Genomic DNA, 22,414 nt, shown 5'->3' on the forward strand with positions numbered 1-22,414 from the left:
ACGTAGGAAGAGCCAATGTACTACTACTTGCCAGAACTCACAAGTACATCTTCTTTCTAAAACAAGTGACTAAGAGCATAATCTAGTGCTGAAGGCAAAGTGCAAGAATCACAATCCAAAGTACAGTGCAATACAATAAGTGCTTAGGTGGGAGGATTGTTGTAGTACTTCTTGAAGAGATGAGTTTTGAGCCTGCGACGAAAGATGGGCAGCGACTCTGCTGTCCTGACATCAGTGGGCAGCTCATTCCACCACTGCGTGGCCAGGACAGAGAAGAGCCGTGACCGTGTTGATCGACCGCAGGAGCCTCGGAGTGACCGGGCAACCAGTCGCCCTGAGGTAGCAGAGCGTAGCGGTCGGGAGGGGGTGTAGGGTTTGACCATGGCCTGGAGCTGTTCCTTTCATTGCCCTGTAGGTTAGCGCCAGAGTTTTAAACTGGATGCGGGCTGCTACAGGGAGCCAGTGTAGGGAACGGAGGAGGGAAGTTGTGTGGGAGAATTTGGGGTGGTTGAACACCAGGCGAGCAGCAGCTTTCTGGACAAGTTCCAGAGGTTTAATGGCTGACGCCGGTGCCCCCGCAAGGAGGGAGTTGCAGTAGTCCAGACGGGAGATGACCAGGGCCTGGATGAGTACCTGCGCCGTTTCATTAGTGAGGAAAGGGCGAATCCTCCTGATGTTGTAGAGCATGAATCTGCATGAACGTGTGACGGATGTGAAATGTGAGGAAAATGACAGTTGGTCATCCAGGGTCACACCCAGATTCCTCGCAGTCCGAGTCGGGGTCACCACTGTGTCTTCAATGGTGATGGCCAGGTCCCGGTGCGGACAGCCCTTCCCCGGGAGGAACAGCAGCTCGGTCTTGTCCAGATTGAGCTTGAGGTGATGTGTCGTCATCCACTCCGAAATGTCAGCCAAGCACCCAGCTATGTGTGTCTCCACTTGTGTATCAGAAGGGGGAAATGACAGAACCAGTTGGGTGTCATCGGCATAGCAGTGATAGGAGAAGCCATGCGAGCGAATGACAGAGCCCAGAGATGTAGTGTAGAGGGAAAACAGGAGAGGACCCAGGACAGACTCTTGTGGAACCCCCGTAGTCAGACTACGCGGTTCCGACGTCGACCCTCTCCATGTCACCTGGTAGGAGCGGCCCGTCAGGTAGGATGCAAACAGGGAGTGTGCAGAGCCATCGATGCCTTTCTCCTCGAGGGTGGAGAGGAGGATCTGGTGGTCTACCGTATCAAATGCTGCTGACAGGTCTAGGAGTATCAGGACAGAGGAGAGAGAGTTCACTCTAGCGGCATGGAGTGACTCTGTTACTGCAAGGAGGGCGGTCTCTGTCGAGTGGCCAGCCTTGAACCCGGATTGGTGGGGATCTAGGAGGTCGTTCTGGTGGAGGTACGAAGACAGTTGGTTAAAGATAGCACGTTCAAGTGTTTTGGATAGAAAGGATAGAAGGGAAACCGGTCTGTAGGTTTTGACATCAGAGGGGTCGAGAGATGGTTTCTTTAGGAGGGGGGTGACTCTGGCAGTCTTGAAAGCAGAGGGAAAACATCCTGATACAAGAGATGCATTGATGAGGTGGGTTAGGATACTACACAATACATCGCGATATTTGGACCTTGACAAACATGTCTGGTGCTAATTCTCCAGTTAGATTTACTAAAAGTAAGCTGAATTGTCCAAACAGTTTTTTAGCTCAATGATATCATGGCGGAGGTGAGAAAACCGAAGCGAAACATCACAGAGGAAGCCAGAAAAAGACAATCAACGTTACGACAGTATGACAGTGCACTTACTCGCAGAGCCTGGGGCGCAGTTTCGAGAACACCCGAGAAAACGCTATGTATTGCTTTTTATTAGATTTTACAAGGTGTTGACTGTACAAAAGTGAACTAAATGTGCAGACTACCAAATAGAACTAATGTCCTGTCCAGCCGCTAAATAAAGTATAGATATGATGTATGAAACATAAACCTCTGTCATGTCATTGGTAGTCCGTCCATGCCTGTGATAAAGAACAAAATAAACTACCAATGTAAACTAAAGAAATTAATGTAATGATGAATGTAATGTAAGAAAGTCACCGCCTTAAATCAGCTGTGTGGCTGAGTTGGGCTATCACACAGATATACAAAGTCTCTAGCTCTATAAAAAAGAAACAAAAAAACAAGCAGATGACTACTAGCCTCAATTTACTGTTATTCCTGTGGCATTTCATAGTACACGGTACCTGTATCTTAAAGGAGTAGCAAAGGGAAAATGCATGTTTAGCCCTGTTTTAAGGTTACTTATGATCATATACAATGGTTCAGATCAAAACGTTGACAAAGCTAGCATTTTCGAGAAAGTTGATAATTGCTCTACCACCGTTTTGGTCGTACAATTGATGTGGGTGGGCACCTTGAAGTATCATTCAAAAACATTCAAAGACAAGAAACTCACCTAGGTGTTATTTGGCGTTCTGACATATAATTCGCCATAAAGTAAGATTCTAGTTCATCTGGAAAGGCTTTTTTAAATATTTAGCATAGAACTATTCTAGTCGCAGCACATACGTGTGTAAACGTCCGCAAACTAGGTAGCCTAGTCATTGGATTTTATAAAATGATCAATAAAACCATACAGGATTCATACTTTGCGGCGAATTTGATGTCAGAACACCAATGGACACCAATTACACCCTTGGTGAGCTTCTTGTCTTTGAAATCAAGAGTTTAACATGTTTTTGAATGATTTTTCAAGATGCCCATCCACATCCATTGTATGACTAAAACGGTGGTAGAGCAATTATCAACTTTCTCGAAAATGCTAGTTTTGTCAACGTTTTGATCTGAATCATTGTATATGATCATAAGTAACCTTAAAACAGGGCTAAACATGCATTTTCCCTTTACTACTCCTTTAAATAAAGATATAAACACATAAAGATCCTTGAACTGTGTCGCCACCTAGTGGCCACATTTGAGTCTAACCAATCTTCAATGTTATTGAACCAAGGTGCTGAAGCATTTAAAGTCGCACTGAAACGGACGTTTGAGATCATCTAACTTCCGTAGTTTGAGGTATTTCCGACGCAAACAAGCTATGAGGGTGGGACATGTGTTTAGAGGAATTTGATTGGAACATTGACAAGTGGACGGGTTTTAAGAACTTTAGACAGATTTGATAGAAGGATAGCGTTGATTGACGGGTGGATGTCATGAGATTATTGGCCTAAAATCTAAGGTACCCGTTGTCGTCATTGCACGTGACCTACCGTTTTGCAGGAAGTAAGAAATTATATACTTTGATATAAGATTACAACAAAAGTAGAATTTTGTAAATTTTTGGCATACACCGTTGAATAGGTGAACACTATGACCAATTATGTGAACCAAAATGGGACAGAATGCTTTTTTCATTTCATTGCGACTTTAACTATGAATATGCCTTGTGAAATGCATAAAAATTACAGTCTTGACTATTTACTCACAAACTATTATCTTGACAGCTCAATAGAGCTTAGTAAGATTCACATTATTTTGATTGTCTCTCCTTTTACAGAGCGTCATGGTAAAAAGTGCCCATCCCTCTCATATTGTCATCTGCTCCTGCTTGTCCTGTGAATGTGGTTGTGTGGTCCCTGCATGTCCAGGAGTCTCACAGCTGTATAATGTGGTTGTGTGGTCCCTGCATGTCCAGGAGTCTCACAGCTGTATAATGTGGTTGTGTGGTCCCTGCATGTCCAGGAGTGGCCTCACAGCTGTATGAAAGGCTGTTTCTTCCTGGAGGAGGACGGGGGAGTCAGCTCTCTGCAGTATCGCCTCCACCTCCCCCACACGACCTGCGTCTTCCTCACCATCCAGCCCCTCAACCTCAGCCAGAAGCCAGGTAAGGGCCGGAGCCCGACCTCTCTTTCTCACACACGCACACACACACACACACACACACGATCGGGAGATTCGTCGAATGGTTTAAGGTGAATCAGCTCCAACTCAACATCAGCAAGACCAAGGAGTTGGTGGTAACTTCAGAAAGAACAACAGGCCCCCCAACCCCTATTACCATCCAGGGGGAGGAGGGTGAGATGGTGGACTCATACAAGCTCCTGGGAGTGCACCTGAACAACAAACTGGACTGGACTGACAACACCGAGGCCCTCTATAGGAAAGGACAGTGTACTGAGATGCTCCAGGAAGTGGTTGCCACCATAACCGTTTGTGTTTGTACTGTTTCTCCCCCTCATCCCCTCAGAGAAGTCTTCTCCCTGGATGACAGTGGACACAGCTCTCTTTGTCGTGTCAGCGGGAGAGACCAAAGAGGAGTCGAGCCTCGTGTGTTTCACTGAGCTGAGAGATAAAGAGGTCAGCCGTGAGGCGTTAGGTGTCATGAGTCCGTGTTCGAGATTCACAACATTTCTCATTTCAGAGGCGTGTGTTTATACATGCACTGACCTCAAGTGTTCCGTGTGTGTGTGCGTGCGTGCGTGCGTGTGTGTGTGTGTGTGCGTGCGTGTGTGCGTGTGTGTTTGTGCGTGTGTGTGTGTGCGTGCGTGCGTGTGTGCGTGCGTGTGTGTGTGCGTGTGTGTGTGCGTGCGTGTGTGTGTGTGTTCGCACACGCGTACGTCCATCAGAAATATGGCTGGAAGGGTGAGCTGCCCGCCGGCACCTACTACCTCCTGCCCTTCACCACGGGCTGCAGACTGAGGAAGAGGAGCAGGAAGACGGTCCCCAAGCCTGTCCAGCTGGTCACCAAGACAGACACTGGAGAACTGGACCTCACCAGGGAGTTCAGGTACCTGACTCTCGTTTGGTAGAATAACAGAGGAGAAACCTACGCACATTCCAGGTTATCGGTTTGCTAAGCATTCGGCCACGAGGCCACCAGAGCAACGTTTTATAAATGTGTAATTCGGCAATTACTCCCAACATTGTAAATAGTCCTAGACAAGAGCTTTGGTGCTGTGTTTTTTGCGGGCCACAGGGGGGCGCTGTCTGACATATTTGAAGTCATTGACCTGGACGGGAACGGGCTGCTCAGTCTGGAGGAGTATAACTTGTTTGAGCTGCGGACGAGTGGTGAGAAGTGTGAGGAAGAGGCCTGGGACATCTGCAAAGGTGCTGCTCTTCATCAAACACTACATCGGATTTGACTTGAACAGATAGGAGTTCTTATACTAGTCACATTGTCCATTTCTGTGGCAGTGCATGCATTTCAGATAGGAGCAGTTTGCAATCGGCCTGACGGTAGTAGTAGTTACTAGTTTATGAGGTTAGATTAATATTTATAGATAGGTTGATTCCTCTGTGTGTCCCCGATCAGAGAACTTTGACACCAGGAACAACCAGCTGACTCGGCAGGGCTTCATGGAGCTCAACCTGATGGAGGCCAACGAGCACGACGGAGACCCCGCTGACCTCTGGGTAACCCTGGAGGCCATGGGCTGCAACCGTGCCCTGGAGATGGTGGAGGTGTGTGTGTGGGGGGGTGGGGTGGGTGGGCTTCTCACACATGCACAAACACTCACACTCACACTCTGTGTCAAGAGGTGGATGTTTAATGTGTGTGTGCGTGTGTGTGTGTGTGTGTGTGTGTGTGTGTGTGTGTGTGTGTGTGTGTGTGTGTGTGTGTGTGTGTGTGTGTGTGAAAGAGAGAGAGACAAGCACAGACACACGATAATGACCATCACCCTGATGGTCATCCCCCTCATCATCCCCCCTCTCCCAGGCCTGTCCCTTCCTGATAGACGTCCACTGTGAGGAGGGTCAGCCGTCCCTGCAGGCGCTCAGCCTGGACTCCGGTCCCAGGATGCTGACCACAGCCCTGCAGCGCTCCATCACCGGCCGGGGGGAAGCTAGGACCCTGAGGGGCCAGGACAGCGTCCTGGTGTACACCTACCGAGGGGACCACCGGATCTCGTCGCTCATAGCCAATAAGGTGACTCCACTAGTGGTGGTGGTATTGCGCGTGCGACAGCCTTACCTGTAGGCGAGTGTGTTTTGCTGGAGGTGGCGCAGGAGACAGCCCAGCAGACAGCCCTCGACGTGCCGCCCGTGGGGTGTGGCCTCAGAAGGCAGCGAGCGCAGTGCATTGTGGTAGTTGTAGGTTTCTTCCGTTTCAGCAAAAAAACAAAAACATTTTCTGTCTTCTCTCTGGCCGTAAGTCACACATTTCACAAATAACTGCACATTTCTACCATATAGGTGACCCAATTTCAATTGAGCCTCACATTCCCAGTGGTAAAATACCCCTTTAATTAGGATGCACCTTATCAGAATGTCCTGAGCATTTAATACTACAGGGTACTCATATCATGTACATATGACAGAGAAACAGCTTGAAAAGCAGACTGAAATATAGTGTATGATAATAAATACACTCACTATCATGTATGTTTCTTCATGCTTCTGATCCACCTTAAAACCAATGTTAAGGTGTGATTTCTGGTGTCATTGGGGCATATGGGTCATTCTGCCCTAGCCCCAAAGGGCACAGTCAACTGCCTTTTATTCCTTAGGTCAATCAATCAATCAATCAATCAATCAAAGCTTTATTTGTGTAGCGCATTTCATACACAGAGGCAACACAATGCGCTTTACAGAGAAACCTTAGGTTCCTCATCATCTACTAAATCTATTATCACCGGTTGTAATTGATATGCAGCCATCGTTCCCCTTCACATGGCAACAGGATCCCTCCCCTGTAAGAATGCTCCGGTCACATGATTGAGCTGAACAGTGCCAGCGGTGAACAGCGTGTGGCCTACGGCAGGCAGGGAAGGACATGCACCACCACCTCGCTTCAGGAAATGCTGCAAAGGGAGAATAATGTGGAAATAGACAAACTAAAAATGTTGTTACTTTATCACTAGAGAGTGAGAGTAGGTGAAATGCGCACCTTTAGCGATGAGGTGCCGGCTAACGAAAACACGCGTGCAACTTATAGGTAGTCACGCTCATGGCTCCGATGCAATTGTTTATTAAGACATTTAAAAACACACCAACGTTTCAGCTACTAAGCTGCCTTCATCCCCTTCCCCTCACCCTCACCCTAACCCAGGTCCATATCCTTTTCCTACCCCCACCCTACCCCAACCCCTGCCTCTACCTGGACCCAGGCACACTCACACACACACAGACATACACCAGTCCTGGGTTCAGATCAGATGTCTCTCCTATGATGTTTTTAGCCCTTTTTGCTCTGAAATTGTAATTTAATGTAATTTATTGCTCTATAAATGTTCTTAGCCGTTGGACAAACATACTCCAGGAGCTCCAGGGTCAGGGAAGAATTTCTACAGCTCACTTATCTGGCCCCTGGGTGATACTGTCTTTTTGCTTCCCTCTGGAATATGTAGGGGTGGGACCTATGCCCACCTCCCTTGTTCTCTGTAAAGCACATTATGTTGCCTCTGTGTATTTGTATTTATTTATTTGTGAAGGGACAATGCACATAAATCCATAGTACAATACTATATATGAGCCAGATTTAGCCCAAATGGCTAGTTTCCATCTGCTGTCCCTGGCCAGATATTTAAAAGGCAACCTGTAAGAAAAGCATAAAATGCTTGAATTTATGAAATGCGCTGTACAAATAAAGCTTTGATTGATTGATTGATCAGGGTTGATCTGATGGACCATATTATACCGGGTGATTACTGTTTTTTTTTGCTTCCCTCTGGAATATGTAGAGAGTGGGTCGTATGCCCACCTCCCTTGTTCTCTGTAAAGCGCATTGTGTTGCCTCTGGGTATGAAATGCGCTATACAAATAAAGCTTTGATTGATTAATTGATTGATTATAATGCTTATGGAACGTAAAGTCGGATGTTGATGTCATTTTTTTCTCTTCTGTCCACCGTTCCAGACCAACCAGAAAGTGACAGTGCACGTAAACATGGAGCAGAGCAAGAACTGCTCCAGCAGCCGGGCCATGGCGGTGTTCGCGGTGGAGGTGCCTGCTAGAACCAAAATGGTGAGCTACTCTCCACCACTAGCAACAGCTCTCAAGCGCACCTTCCTGCGATTTGACAACTACAATGCATAGAGAGGGAATGATACATTCATCCTGCTTATCGCATGGATACATATGGGGGTATTGAACCTTGAGGGCTTCCATACTTCTACTACTGTACTTCACGCTCTATTTCTCCCATTATATGTGAACAGTAGAAGAGCCTTAGACAGAGCGGAGATCATTAACTAGACATGAAGGATACAGAAGCAACAACCACTTAACCATCCAAATGACTGTTAAGAGTATCTGATACGAGTTTATGTCTATTGTTATTAATAGTCAGATCGGGTATAACAATCAACTGAAATAAAGTCTGGTTCCTTCTGAGTAGGCATGTGGGACTCCCTGGTTCTCTATTGATGCCCTCCTGTTCTGTTTGCCAGGTGTGCCAACATGTCCTGCCCGCTAATGAGAAACAGGACTGGACCTACAGCTGTGTGGAGAGCATCATTCCCTGCCAGTAGGACTCTGACAACACTTACCCAAACACTAACATGGTACTCACAGACATAAGTAGTACACAGGAGCTGTGAGATCAATTCAGTGACACTTTATTTGAAGGGGTGTGGATAAGACTGACACGTCTTATGCCGGGCTCGATTTATCCCCGATTCACCCCTCCCGACAATCAGAGAAGAAATCTGGTCTGGAACGTTGGTCGGGGCTGATGATCGGCCCAGATTATCTTGTAATGTGAGGGGTTTACAGATCCAATCTTATACCTCCCGATCGGCTCGCAGACCCATCGGGGCGGCCCCGATAATATCAAACATGTTTGATATTTAAGATGATTATGTCCCGACTTTACAAGTGAGACGGCGAGACCAGTGGTTCGTTGCTCCCTCGGGCACGATAAGATCCTGTAGTGTGTGATGAGCCGTTATTTTCAAATCTTGCTGTGTGTGCTTGTTTGAGATGCGCAAGAAGAATATCTGTTAAGATTCTCCTTATATGCGTGATGTAACCCGATTTTGAAATTGGTTAGGATTTTAAATATCCTGTAGTGTGAACCCGGCATTAGTGTCATGACAGTGTCTTATGCACGCCCCATTGAAATAAAGTGTTACCATAAATTCTATCAATAGCCAAAGGCCAAATGAATAGATTCTGCTGGGTGTTCTAGGAAAGTTGAAGGTGCCTTACTGTTAGTGGCCATGCTCCGTTTTCCATTGTTAGTTATCGATTTTCAGTTTATGTAATTCGATCGTCAGTTATGTAAACGGTACATTTCATTGTAAAGATAGACATTCTAATAGAGCACATTTGATTTGCACTTTACATTTTTTAAATATATTTGTTATTCAGTGTGTTTTATGTTTTACCTAATCATGATGTTTGCCATGTTATACCTGTAATGATATAGAGTAGTAGTAGGAGTAGTAATTAATGGATACTGTCACAGCCAATCACCAGTCTCTACCTGCTGCTTGCTCTGATTGTAGCTGTGGGGAGGCAGGGTGCCAGGGTGGCTGGCACTCAAACACATTCCTTCACATCTCGCTCAGGCCTAAACTTTATTCGCCCTTGGCCTTTTCAGCTCAGCACAGACTTGACCCTCTATTAATAGCAACCAGGCGATTATTTTGCCCTTTGACTTTCTCTGCTGTAACCGTAGAGCCAGACACTAAATGTCACATGACATGTGAGATGTATTTAACGTTCCGTGCCTCTGTCCACCCTTCCTTTCTCACAAAGAGAAGTTGGTAACACTTTACTGAACACTCCAGTTACAGCTGCAGTTTAAGGGGCTATACCTGTGCCCATTCACACTAAGTGACACGTGTTTCAAAGAATCCCAAATAAACTATTACTAAAAGTAATTTGTATAAATACTATGTAATGGCCATTGCATAGTGAATACTACCAAAGAGTTACCAAAAGTCACTAACTCTCAGACTTCAAAGTAACAGACATCCCCAACATTTACATCCTCTATTGTGCAAATATTATGATTAAACGACATTTCATCTTACGTATTATTTTTCTGAATATCAAATAAGAAAGCTGCATCATGATGAGGGTGAATGATGACCTGCTCCTCTTCTGGGTGGTGTTCAAACAGACCATGATGTAATACGCATGCAACAGTCCCAACCTGGCCTCTTTCACAACCCCTCCCTGGGTGCCACCCACGGCTGAGAAAAACATTATTTTAACAATCAGTCATTTGTACCGTTTCAATGGTTCTGCACACACTAATGCTTGTGTTGCAACGTAGGCCTTTCCCATACAATGTCTTGGATACTTTTGAATGAGAAGATGAATGGTCCTATTACATAGCCTGGTGGTGCAGCAGCACACAATCATGGAATGGTCATTGTGAGGAATTATGTTTCAAATGAGGTCTCGTAAATGTATTAAAGACAAAGTTAACCAAACTTAAATCATGCTCTGTGAAATTACTTTTGCGGTGAATGTTATGCAATTCAGTTGGAACACAAACCGTGCACCCGTTAGTGCTACACATACAGTAGCCTATAGTATGCACGGAGTCAGTGGACCCCAGTGAATGAAAGTGGGGTACTGTCCCTTTAAGTGAAGAAGTGGGAGTGATTGCCTAGCGGGGAAATGAGTACGTGTGGCAGCCAGGCTGTGCAATCCCATCCATCGAAAACGCGGGTCACACACGGGGCGGTCAACTTTTGGCTGAAAATGACGAAAATAACGGTTGTCAAAACCAAAGCTTATACTGACCAGAAGCCTGGGACGAGTGGCCTGAGGAAGAGAGTGACAGTGTTTCAACAAAACCAGCACTATGCAGAGAACTTCATCCAGAGTATTATCTCTGTGATCGAGCCGTCAGAGCGCCAGGCAGCCACTGTGGTGGTGGGAGGAGATGGAAGGTTCTTCATGAAAGACGCGATTCAACTGATCGTCCAGATTGCTGCTGCCAATGGGGTCAGTATGAAAAACTTTACTGCGGTCCTCTTATGTTATGTGGCTCTCAAATACCATGTTATTGAGGCTAGCTAGCTGTTTAGCGTAGCTTGTCATGAGCTGTCACTAACGTTAGCATCGTTGACAGCATCACCAATGATACATTGTTGCACGCTCCTGCCAATCTCTTTTGATGGATGTTGCAGACTGTCATGAAGCTGTTGGATAGTATTCAACCGTCACCGTGACACTGCATATTTGGAAATGTCCCATTCGAGATGAATTTCCTTATATAGTTTGCACTAATCAGTGAGGATGTGCCTGTGTAAGTAGCAGCGTGCATGCAAAGAAGTGCCAGTTATGCATGCAACGTGATAGGTGTCACAGAGTTACGAGACGGTCTCTCGTGCCAGTCGACCTCGCTGATCTTTCGTTGAAGTGCACAGAGGGGAGATTGAATGTATAACGGTACATTTGGCATTTAACTGGCGAAAGTAGAGACGGACACCATCCCAAAACAATGCACAGTTCTGTTCTAGAGGGGGAACGAAGTATCATATTAGCCGTACTTTGCCTCAAAGTTCCGCTATCAAACACAGCCAAGGCTGTTACTGCAATCTGAAGCAATGTTATATGAGGAAGGAATTTTTGCGCAAATTGTGTCTGGATGACACTGGCCCAGCCTGCCGGCTCTTGTCGTGCTCTGCCATAAACTGAGGGGGCGTGGCAGTGCGCGGTCACGTTGCTTCGCACGCTCTGCAGCAGAGACTGGGTACCGCATGTTCAATTAGACTGGACAACGACCCCCAGGATCCAAAGCATGTACAAGCTGGCGTCATCATCATAAGGAGGGTCACGTCAAAACATGTCCCCTATCCAGGATTTAAATCTAATGGGCATCATATTGAGTATTACATAATTGTCACTAACTAATTGGGATGTATCACTTAATTGACTGTCTTTTCCTGCTTTTCACTGCTACCTTCGTCTTCCTCACCTAGTCATGTCGGTGTGTAAGTAGTGGAGATAGTCACAGATACTTTCCAACATGATACCTAGTAAAAAAAGAAAAAAAAGAAGGAGAGTTTTCAAAAGTGTGTGACTAGATGAAGGAGCCTAGGTGTCATAAGTGTCCCACCCGAAGCCCTCGTACATGACCAGTTCATCTAGTATCTCTGTCCCTTAGGTTGGCTACAGGGTTTGGTCTGGATCTCCATGGGAACATGGGTGTGGATCAAACTGCTTCCTGTGTTACCTCATCCTCACCGACCCTGTAAAGCCTGGCTACAAGCCAGCATCTACTCATTAGCATAGCCTTCCCTCCCACCCATTAACCATTAGCATAGCCTACACTACCACCCATTAGCTATTAGCATAGCCTACACTGTTACCAGCTCAGTTGCCTTGTGGTTAGAGTGTCCGCCCTGAGACTGGGAGGTTGTGAGTTCAACCCCGGCCGAGTCATACCAAAGACTATAAAAATGGTACCCGATACCTCCCTGCTTGGCACTCAGCATCAAGGGTTGGATTGGGGGTGAGTCTCTGCGACATACTAGTCGCATCAAGCTGCCTCACGCTAAGGAATCAGTAGATAGGCTCCTTCCCTATGGGCCACTAGGCTCCAGAACCATTGGTTCTCAAGGCCACTTACTTACTTACTTATAGCCTACACTACCACCCATCATCCATTAGCATAGCCTACACTACCGTCCATTATCCATTAGCATAGCCTACAGTACCACCCATTAGTCATTAGCATAGCCTACACTACCACCCATTATTCATTAGCATAGCCTACACTACCACCCACTAGCCATTAGCATAGCCTACACTTCCACCCGATTTCGCTGTCTCATGCTGGCCCACATAACTGATGACAATGCTGTGGTGGTTATGGATTCACCTGTTAGGCCCCTCCCCCTCTTCTGTCTGTCTGCAGATCGGCCACCTGGTCATCGGTCAGAACGGCATCATGTCCACGCCCGCCGTGTCCTGTGTGATCCGCAAGACGACGGCCGTCGGGGGCATCATCCTCACGGCCAGCCACAACCCCGGAGGCCCCAACGGAGACTTTGGCATCAAGTACAACATCTCCAGTGGAGGTGAGACCGGGGAGAGGGGCCGGAGAGGGAGACAGGAAGTGAGAGTTTGGGTTTGGGGAATCCGTCAGGACTTAGCCTAAGGAGCAGGGCCACTTTTGGCCAAAGAAAGACCCTGCGTTGTTTTAGACGGGCAGTGATAAACATGGCTGTTTGGCTACTCCACAAAATCTGTGTGAAGAAACCAACGCATCATTACTTTCAGAGACTTGCGTGTTTGTGGAGATGTTACCTCCAGCCCTCTACCCATACTGTGTGTGCTTGCTTTTCCCCAGGTCCTGCCCCAGAGGCCATCACAGACAAGATCTACCAGATCAGTAAGAGTCTGACAGAGTACTCCATCTGCCCGGAGCTCAAAGTGGACCTATCACAGATTGGCAGGCAGACCTTTGAGGTGGACACCTTCAAGCCCTTCACAGGTACCACAGTGGAATCCTTTGACCTGACCAGGTGTAAGACAGTCTGCTTGCTCTTTGAGTGGAACCGTATGCGTGGAATTTAGTTTGTGTTTATTGAAAATCAAGGTTCAGGCTTGACTTCTTTTGGTGCGTGTGCTAACCTTCATGTTTGTGCCCCATAGTGGAGATTGTGGACTCTGTGGAGGATTACGGCGAGATGTTGAGGGACATCTTTGACTTCCCTGCACTGAAGGAGCTCCTGTCTGGAGCCAAACACATTAACGTTCGTCTGGACGCTATGCATGGAGGTACTGGACACACATCTGACCTGTACTTATTGTTCAGTATGTACAGTATGTTATGCTACAGTGTAAGATTTTGAAAGATTGTCTGCATCCAGTCATTGAATTGGACTTTTGCTCTCAGTACTTCTTGTAACATGGGGCCCTCTGTTTGCACTATTTCCTGATCTAATGGTCAATGGCCTAGTCCTGCACTGTTCTGGATAGTTCTAGAACAGGGCTACTCAAATACAAATCCTAAAGATCCACAATTTTCCCCCCCCCAATAATCCAAAGGGCCGTTTGTTAAGAAGATGATTATAATACAAATCCTGCTCCGTCTGCTCACTGCTCTGCCTGCTGCAGCTGGCTGGACTGCGGAGCTGCTATCTAGGCAGGCTGGCTGCGTTAGCGCTGAGTGAGCAGTCAGGAGGAGGAGACGGCGGCCCTCGCTGTACTCGGCTCTCGTGAGCTCGGCTGTAACGTGAACCGCGGAACGGGATGTGTTAGATGCTTTTTCAGAGCTTTGTCAGCACAATCATTCCCCAAATGACCAGAAAAACCCGCTAGATTTGTCGCTGGACTAATTAAGTCGCCTAGGGGGTCTGGAAAGTTGCCGAGTTGGCAACACTGTGCAGACGAAAGTAACGTTAGCTGCGCCGTCAACTCAGCTGCGCTGTCAACTCACAGCCAACCCCTCACAGCAGAGGACATTCGAAGTGCCGCTCGCAGCGGAGAAAGCGGCAAATTTTGTTGAGTCACGGTGATGTCTCATAAATAATACTATGAAAAGTATCATTTGCTCAGAGTCCGGAGACAGTTCTGGTTCGGTCTGGACTTTGAGGATGGATGCGCTAGAACTTTACTGGGCGGAAGACTATAGAGGAGTGAATGACAGACCTTTCAAAGTTTTGATTCGTCTAACCCCGCCTCCCCCCTCGGCTGTACAGTGGTGGGGCCCTACGTCAAGAAGATCGTCTGTGAGGAGCTGGGCTCTCCGGCCAACTCTGCGGTCAATTGTGTCCCTCAGGAGGACTTTGGGGGGCACCACCCTGACCCCAACCTCACCTACGCTGCTGACCTGGTCAACACTATGAAAGGGGGAGAGTACGACCTGGGAGCCGCCTTCGATGGAGATGGGGTAAGCCGTCGGGCGAGCGAGCAGGATATGTTGAGGAAGGCGGACAGGAGCACTAGGATTGGTCCCCGGGCGGGCGTGGCTCACGCACGCGCCCATGTCGTCTCCCGGGTGACCTTGGGGGAAGGACGAAAGGATGGGTGAAGCACAGAGGACATTTCATCGGCGGCAGTCTACTGCCTGTGTGTGTGTGTGTGTGTGTGTGTGTGTGTGTTGTCACCCATTGCATCTACGTCATATGACAAATAAAACTTTCTTCTACCGTGTATCTCTCTCTCTCTCTCTTTGTCTCTCTCTCTAATATATATCTCTCTCTCTATCTCTCTCTATCTCTCTCTCTTTCTCTATCTCTCTCTGTCTGTCTCTCTCTCTCTGTCTCTCTCTCTCTCTCTATTTCTCTCTGTCTCTATCTCTCTCTCTCTGTCTCTATCTCTCTCTCTGTCTCTCTCTGTCTCTCTCTCTCTCTCTCTCTCTCTCTCTCCCCCCCCCCCCCCCCCCCCCTCTCTATCAGATGTGTTTCTGAGCCCTTGTTCTGCTGTTGTTCTCTCTCCTCCTCTCCCCAGGATCGTAACATGGTCCTGGGGAAACATGGCTTCTTCGTCAACCCCTCTGACTCCGTAGCCGTCATCGCTGCCAACATCACCTGCATCCCGTACTTCCAGAAGACCGGGGTCAGGGGCCTGGCCCGCAGCATGCCCACCAGCGGGGCCCTCGACAAGTAAGGACCACACCCCACCCCATCTACTCTTCAGAGGTGTGTGTGTGTGTGTGCTGAACCATGACCTGTGTTTGTGTCTGTGTGTGTGTGTGTATCATGACCTGTGTGTGCGTGTGTGTGTGTGTGTGGGTTTGTATGCTGAACCATGACCTGTGTGTGTGTGTGTGTGTGTGTGTGTGTGTGTGTGTTTGTTTGTTTGTTTGTATGTGTGTGTGTATGTGTGTGTGTGTTTGTTTGTGTGTGTGTGTGTGTGCTGAACCATGACCTGTGTGTGTGTGTGTGCGTGTGTGCGTGCGTGCGTTTGTGTGTGCGTGCGTCCCTAGTGTGGCTAAAGCCATGAAGATGGAGCTGTACGAGACGCCCACCGGCTGGAAGTTCTTTGGGAACCTGATGGATGCTGGGAAGCTGTCCCTGTGTGGAGAGGAGAGTTTTGGCACTGGTGAGTGAGTGAGTGGTCAGGGAAGGGACCCACTGGTGAGTGAGTGAGTGAGTGGTCAGGGAAGAGACCCACTGGTGAGTGAGTGGTCAGGGAAGGAACCCACTGGTGAGTGAGTGAGTGGTCAGGGAAGAGACCCACTGGTGAGTGAGTGGTCAGGGAAGAGACCCACTGGTGAGTGAGTGAGTGGTCAGGGAAGGGATACACCGAGCCTGTGATCATTTCATCAGCAAAAAGTAGGAAACTTCAATTATTGTAATATTGTCTTTTGTGCTAACTGGTCGACAAGCAACTAATTAGAATAAGCAACACATTACTTGTTTAATTATTAATGGATAAATGAATGAATACATCAAATTGAGGCAGGAGCACATAGACCCACCTAAAACAAGGATTATAGGAAATACATGTTAAAATGTGACTATAATTAAACTGTAGATGTGACTGAAACAACATTAAATTGTTGAGACATTATGTTGGCTGATAAACTAAAACTAAGAGTGTGAAAATGACTAAAACAACAAAAATGTCTGAATCAAAAAACTAAGGCTAAATTAAAACATTGACCTCAGGTTTAAAATACTAACTAACTAATACTAATACTACATAAAATGACCTCATTTTAAAATACTTGCATTGGTCTAAGCCTGTATATGCAGCATTACCAGGAACTATTGTCAGTGCTTCTGCTCGGTTCCAGTCAGACGGGCAAACACATTGTGGCCAGGCCTGTTTTCACATGTCCGAAACCACCCCCGTCCTGTCATTCACCAGGGTCCGATCACATCCGTGAGAAGGACGGCCTGTGGGCGGTGCTCGCCTGGATGTCCATCCTGGCCACCAGGAATCAGAGCGTGGAGGAGATCATGAAAGACCACTGGCAGAAGTTTGGCAGGAACTTCTTCACCAGGTTAGAGCAGTTTCATAATACGTTAGCACCCTCTAGTGGTGAAACAGAGAACTGGATCTCGAAAAGTATTTCTCTAGGTTAGTAGTAGTAATAGTAGTAGTAGTAGTTGTAGTGTGTGTGTGTTGGGGGCGGAGGGGGTTGGGGGGGGGGGGGGGTGGGAATAGCACGAATTGTTGAAATGTGTTCTTGTAGTGGTGCGTGGAATGCTGAAGAAATCCGTGATTGGCTGGATTAGTCCCACGTTTAATTTCCTGGTTCATCCTCCCTCCCTCTCTGGCCTAAATCAGGTATGACTATGAGGAGGTGGATTCAGATGCTGCCAATAAGATGATCAAGCACCTGGAGACCACCATGTTTGACAAGTCCTTTGTGGGGACAAAGTTCTCATCGGGGGATAAGTCCTACGAGGTGTCTGTCGCTGACAACTTTGCCTACACTGACCCTGTGGATGGGAGTGTGTCCAAGAACCAGGTGAGAGGCAGGGGGTATCTGGGGCTGTGAACAGGGGGTATCTGGGGCTGTGAACGGGGGGTATCTGGGGCTGTGAACAGGGGGTATCTGGGGCTGTGAACAGGGGGTATCTTGGGCTGTGAACAGGGGGTATCTGGGGCTGTGAACAGGGGGTATCTGGGGCTGTGAACAGGGGGTATCTGGGGCTGTGAACAGGGGGTATCTGGGGCTGTGAACAGGGGGTATCTGGGGCTGTGGTGTGGGTCATAGACTAGAGTTCAATTGGGTTTATTTGTCATGTTTACAAGGTATGGGTACAATGTTCAATGAACTGATTATTTGAGAGCTTCTCTTCACATAGACAGTAAAACAAAACAAAATATAGCTACAGGCAGCGATACCGGGGACCAAGCATCAAGCGCCCCCAGGGAAACACACCATAACCACATTTGAGCTATGTGGTCCCTTTAAAAGTGGCTAGGAAATGTGATATTTTTACTGTACACTATACAGCAAAACAGAATAGGTAATACCACAATAACGCACTGACATTTAAATAAATCAAAAAAATGAATGGAGATGAAATAAATAAAGAATAATATCAATTAAGTCAATATATCTTAAACAGGGACTATGGAAAATAATTCTTCAAAATAAAGCAGTGTGTTCACTTTTTTGTTTTTCATAAGGGTTACTGTGTCTGTACACAAATTAAATTCAACAAAAAAGATATCAAGTTTTGGGAAAGACAGAAAATCTTGCTTTAATTATGTGAAATGTACCAATTATAAGTAACACAAAGATTTATTGTGACAATGCATAGCTGTTTCTGGTTCAGTTCCACATAAGGTCCACTTAACATCTATGTCAATAAATTTGGAAATGATCATGTTACAAGGGTAAATGTTATGTAAAATGTTTAAATGAATTTCCCAGATCTTATTTGAAACACAGACTTGGAAGGGGCACAACCATGCCCTACGCCATTATCTAGCGGTGAATTCCAAAAAGATTTTCCTCTGGGTGAAATCTTATGATCACTTTGAAGTTAATTTCTTATATGTTTGTTTGTACATGTATATCTGTTAATGTTATTCCACCAACTTTCAGTCCAGGCATTTGAACATTAAAATGTGGATTCATTGACACTTCATTAACTCAATTATACCTGTTGGAATAGCTCTTATTACAGAAGCAAATTCTTTGTATATAATCGGAAAAGTATCATAGGAAATTTTCATAATCATAAAGATTAACATCAAACAAAGCTGTAACAAAGATTATACCCCTCTCAATCCAGTTCTCTTTACGATTATTATCAATAATATTACCGTTGTTCCAAATTATATCCTTTTGTGGTGAAAAGTTGTGAACAGTTAACAGTTTCAAAAACAGTAAAGCCTGCTGATAGAACTTTGAAAGTTTTATTGTCAATTTAGTAACAGTATAGTTACACCCCATTAGAAATGTGAAGCCACCTACACCTGCATATATATAGCGAGGCATAAGGTGGTGCTAGAGTGTTGGAGGTGTTGACCTGAGGCTTGAAACTAGCGTCGTGGAACTGTCCCGAATCAGTCAGTATTACTCTCCTGGTTAATTGTACAGTATATAGCCTAAACATAATGTTTCCCCTCATAGGTGTCTGATTTAGAATAACAAGAACATAAAATATAAAACTAAATCATTATTTATCCATATATGGGTTGAGAATGGAGTTTTGTTGGTGGCACAATTATTTAACAAACATGGTCAATTATATACAGTGGGGTCCAAAATTTCTGGCAATTTCTTTTTTTTTATATGTGCAAACAATATAAATGAATTATAGAGAAACCTAACTCATCCAAATACCATGTGATAAATATGGTACTATATTAATGTTCCAATGGAACCAACCGAAACCATTTACTGATTTAATCAAAAATCAATTACCTCCAAATTAAGCTTTCACAATTAATGGTGCAACTTACAGATTATTGTAAATAACATCTACCAAAATTAAACTAGGTATTAAATTCCACTTATTTAAGTTAATCAAGTCTTAAGGAACTATGTATATTGAGCCATTACATCACTTCCTGTTTCTCTATTTCCGTACTAGCATACAATATCCCTTAAAAAGAGACATGGTTGTAGACCTTCATAAATCTGGTACTGGCTAGAAGATCCATACACTACTGAATACACCACCGAGCACTGGCAGGGCAATCATTCAGAAATACTAAAGATATGGAAGCGTTGAGAACCTCATGGGTTGAGGATGCCACCGCATGCTGCCCCAGGATACTGAGGAGGATGGGGAGAGAATCACTGTGAAAGAACTGCAGCCTTTGGTTGGCATCTTGGGGTCACCAGGTTTCAAAAAGCCCCATCACATGCCACCTCCACAACCACAGGCTCCTTAGAAGGGTTGCCAAAAGATAGCCTTTTCTGACCACTGCTTGGAATTCCAATGACTATTATGAGTATGCGTATGCTATAGTGTTTGATGCAATTCCAAGGGAACTTATAGGACTTATACAAGGATCTGTTTTTCATGGGAGGGGTCAGGACTTCAATTCCAATTATCTACTGAGTGGTGTATGCATCAAAGACAGAACATGTAATAGTAATTATATTAGACAGCTGTGCACTGAACCTGTTTTTTTTTCCTGCAAAGGCTTACTGGAATTGTAGATATAATAATATTAATTGGAAAATTATTTGGAACCAAAGTAGAAAATATTGTGTCACTAACAAGGTCCGAGAAGTGTCTTTTAATTAAGTGTCTTAGTTTTGGAGTTGTATTGGGGGGGTTATTTTGTGACATTTGGAAAGTAGGCTAATCGGCCTAACCTGTTACCAGTGAATGCCGCTAAGCTAGGCTAATCGGTCCAGGTCTCGCCACTCCATATTGCACGCACAGAGTTGAAAATGCTTCATACTGCTTGTCTAACCCCGTATTTCCCAAAATCTTGGCCATGTCCTTTAACCAGGTACTGTCAAGATTTAAAATTGATATTGATATTAAGTGTGTTTGTCAAACTAAAAATGAATAAGTCACTTATGATTGTGTTTAGATAGATAGAAATTTATTTTGGATTTAGAACATTAGATTACATATATATGTGTATATATATATATATATATATATATATATATTTTTTTTTTTATATATAAAAGAGAGAGAGAGAGAGAGATTTACAGGTACCAAGATTAAACTTGAAAATATTGATGTTCTGCTTGTTTTTGAGAAGATTTGGATTTTAACAATATATTTATGATTAATGTATTTGTTATGTATGACATAAATTATAAATAAATGCAAGTGGGCAAAGTAAATTCACATTGACAATTATATTGATGTTTTTTTTTTTATAATAATCACTTCGAGAATTGTGTACCACGGACTTAATGTTTTGTATATTTATGTGTGTATATGTTATGTAAAAATGTTTGCAATAAAAAAAACAAAAAAAACACACAACAAACAACGTTTGACCATACGGTTCTATTGGAGGCCATAGACTTCCATTGCAGAAAAAAACTATAATAGAAAGACTAATAATTACAATAGGGTACCTACAAATTTCAGTGCTTGGCTCCCTAAAAATAAAACAACACTAAAACAAGTATTGTAGTAAAATGTAGCAGTGATAATTGAAAATATTCTAAATATAACATATAAAATACAAAATGTATATGAATATAAAATGCAAAATACAAGATATGTGTGACATGATATGTCTACCTTGAAGAAGCATAAGTTCTCTCTTGACTGAGACATATAGATCTCAATGTGACACCTCTGGTTAATTTTTTTTTTCTTTTTTTACCAGCTTGTAAATCCCATTTGATCTATTCTAGTCTGTGTGTAGTGACTTCAGAGAAACATGAGGATTCACATATTTTTAGAGTGATATCATTTGTTTAGTTTTTTAATTTCTCTCATATTGTTCCATTAGCTCAGTAGATGATGTCCTGGTCCACTGCTTCTCTCTGTCTCAGGGTTTGAGGATCATCTTCTCTGACGGCTCCAGGATCATCTTCCGCCTCAGCGGGACAGGCAGTGCCGGGGCAACTATCAGGCTCTACATAGACAGCTATGAGAAGGACCCCCAGAAGATCTATCAGGACCCACAGGTGAGGCCTTACTAGCAGCCCGCTCAGATTAAACGTGACTGGGGTATGTGAGAGACACACTGTAGCCTGTGTAGCTTGTCACAACGACTGTTCGTGAGTTAATAATACTGCGCTCTGACAGTTCCAAGGTTATTTATTCTGTCAAACGGAATAATGCTCGAAGTGCTTCGATCACACTGGAAAGGGACTCGAATTTGGGCCAGCCGGCTTGTTTTGGAGCCTGAGGACCAACAGCACTTTCCAGAACTCATAATTACGTGAAAGAATTGCAGAACGCTTGGCCAGCAGTTGAGTTATGACAGATATCAGAGCCAGGATGAAGTATCGAAAAAACGCCTGAGGGAATCGTAAGACTGAAAAGCTGAGAACTTGACACTTCATTATATCATCTTGAGTGATTTATGCCAGGTGGTGAGGGAGAAAGACGAAGAGTAGGGCAGGGCTATGAGAGAGTTGAAACTAGAGGCTCGTGTTTAATGTTTCCCCAGGTCATGTTGGCGCCCCTAGTGGACATTGCTCTGAAGATCTCCCAACTCCAGGAGACCACTGGCCGCACGGGACCCACTGTGATCACATGATGCCCCCACCCAGCCATGCCCTCCATCAGGACACCTTCCCATCAGCCCCTGTTCCACCTGTGCCTTCCCTCCACCTTGAACAGTCTGGCCTCGCAACTGAGCCGTTAATAGTCCATTTAAAACCCTGTCATATATGAATAAAACACTGGAAAAAATGTTTGCAATGGTACAGTATTGTCTCTTAGACTAGCGTTAGCTGGTTGCAAGTGAAACTAAAATGCAATGCATTTGCTGTTTACACTGATGGGTCACCCAATATGCTCATATACATTACATTACAGTAATTTAGCAGATGCTTTTATCCAAAGCGACTAACAATTTAACGTAGGAAAAGCCGAGCCAACTACTTGCCAGAACTCACAAGTACATCTTCTTTCTAAAACAAGTGACTAAGCATAATCTAGTGCTGA

The 22,414-nt window shown here is 45.1% G+C and overlaps 2 protein-coding genes across 3 annotated transcripts in view; both read left to right on the plus strand.

Annotated features, from left to right (window-relative positions):
• Nucleotides 1-10,292, plus strand: part of efcab7 (EF-hand calcium binding domain 7) — a 15,836-nt gene extending 5,544 nt beyond the window's left edge. Inside the window, exons 7-14 of one of the 2 annotated variants that reach the window (XM_084461618.1) lie at nt 3,729-3,870; nt 4,234-4,343; nt 4,613-4,773; nt 4,963-5,096; nt 5,302-5,450; nt 5,707-5,916; nt 7,845-7,952; nt 8,378-10,292. In XM_084461618.1, the coding sequence (XP_084317744.1) occupies nt 3,729-3,870; nt 4,234-4,343; nt 4,613-4,773; nt 4,963-5,096; nt 5,302-5,450; nt 5,707-5,916; nt 7,845-7,952; nt 8,378-8,458 (1,095 nt within the window). In that variant the 3' untranslated portion in view covers nt 8,459-10,292. The remainder of the gene's footprint in view (nt 1-3,728; nt 3,871-4,233; nt 4,344-4,612; nt 4,774-4,962; nt 5,097-5,301; nt 5,451-5,706; nt 5,917-7,844; nt 7,953-8,377) is intronic. The other variant, XM_084461619.1, reaches the window with a different exon arrangement.
• Nucleotides 10,293-10,595: 303 nt separating this feature from the next.
• On the plus strand, nt 10,596-22,127 carry pgm1 (phosphoglucomutase 1). The gene is made up of 11 exons (XM_084462137.1): nt 10,596-10,892; nt 12,811-12,973; nt 13,246-13,389; nt 13,551-13,676; nt 14,600-14,790; nt 15,351-15,505; nt 15,829-15,944; nt 16,716-16,851; nt 17,139-17,322; nt 21,292-21,426; nt 21,915-22,127. The coding sequence occupies exons 1-11, from the start codon at nt 10,647-10,649 to the stop codon at nt 22,002-22,004; spliced, it is 1,686 nt and encodes a 561-aa protein (XP_084318263.1). The 5' UTR covers nt 10,596-10,646; the 3' UTR covers nt 22,005-22,127.
• Nucleotides 22,128-22,414: the final 287 nt, after the last annotated feature.

The sequence above is a fragment of the Borostomias antarcticus genome (assembly GCF_949987555.1).
Source record: "Borostomias antarcticus genome assembly, chromosome: 3".
Classification (NCBI taxonomy): Eukaryota; Metazoa; Chordata; class Actinopteri; order Stomiiformes; family Stomiidae; genus Borostomias; species Borostomias antarcticus.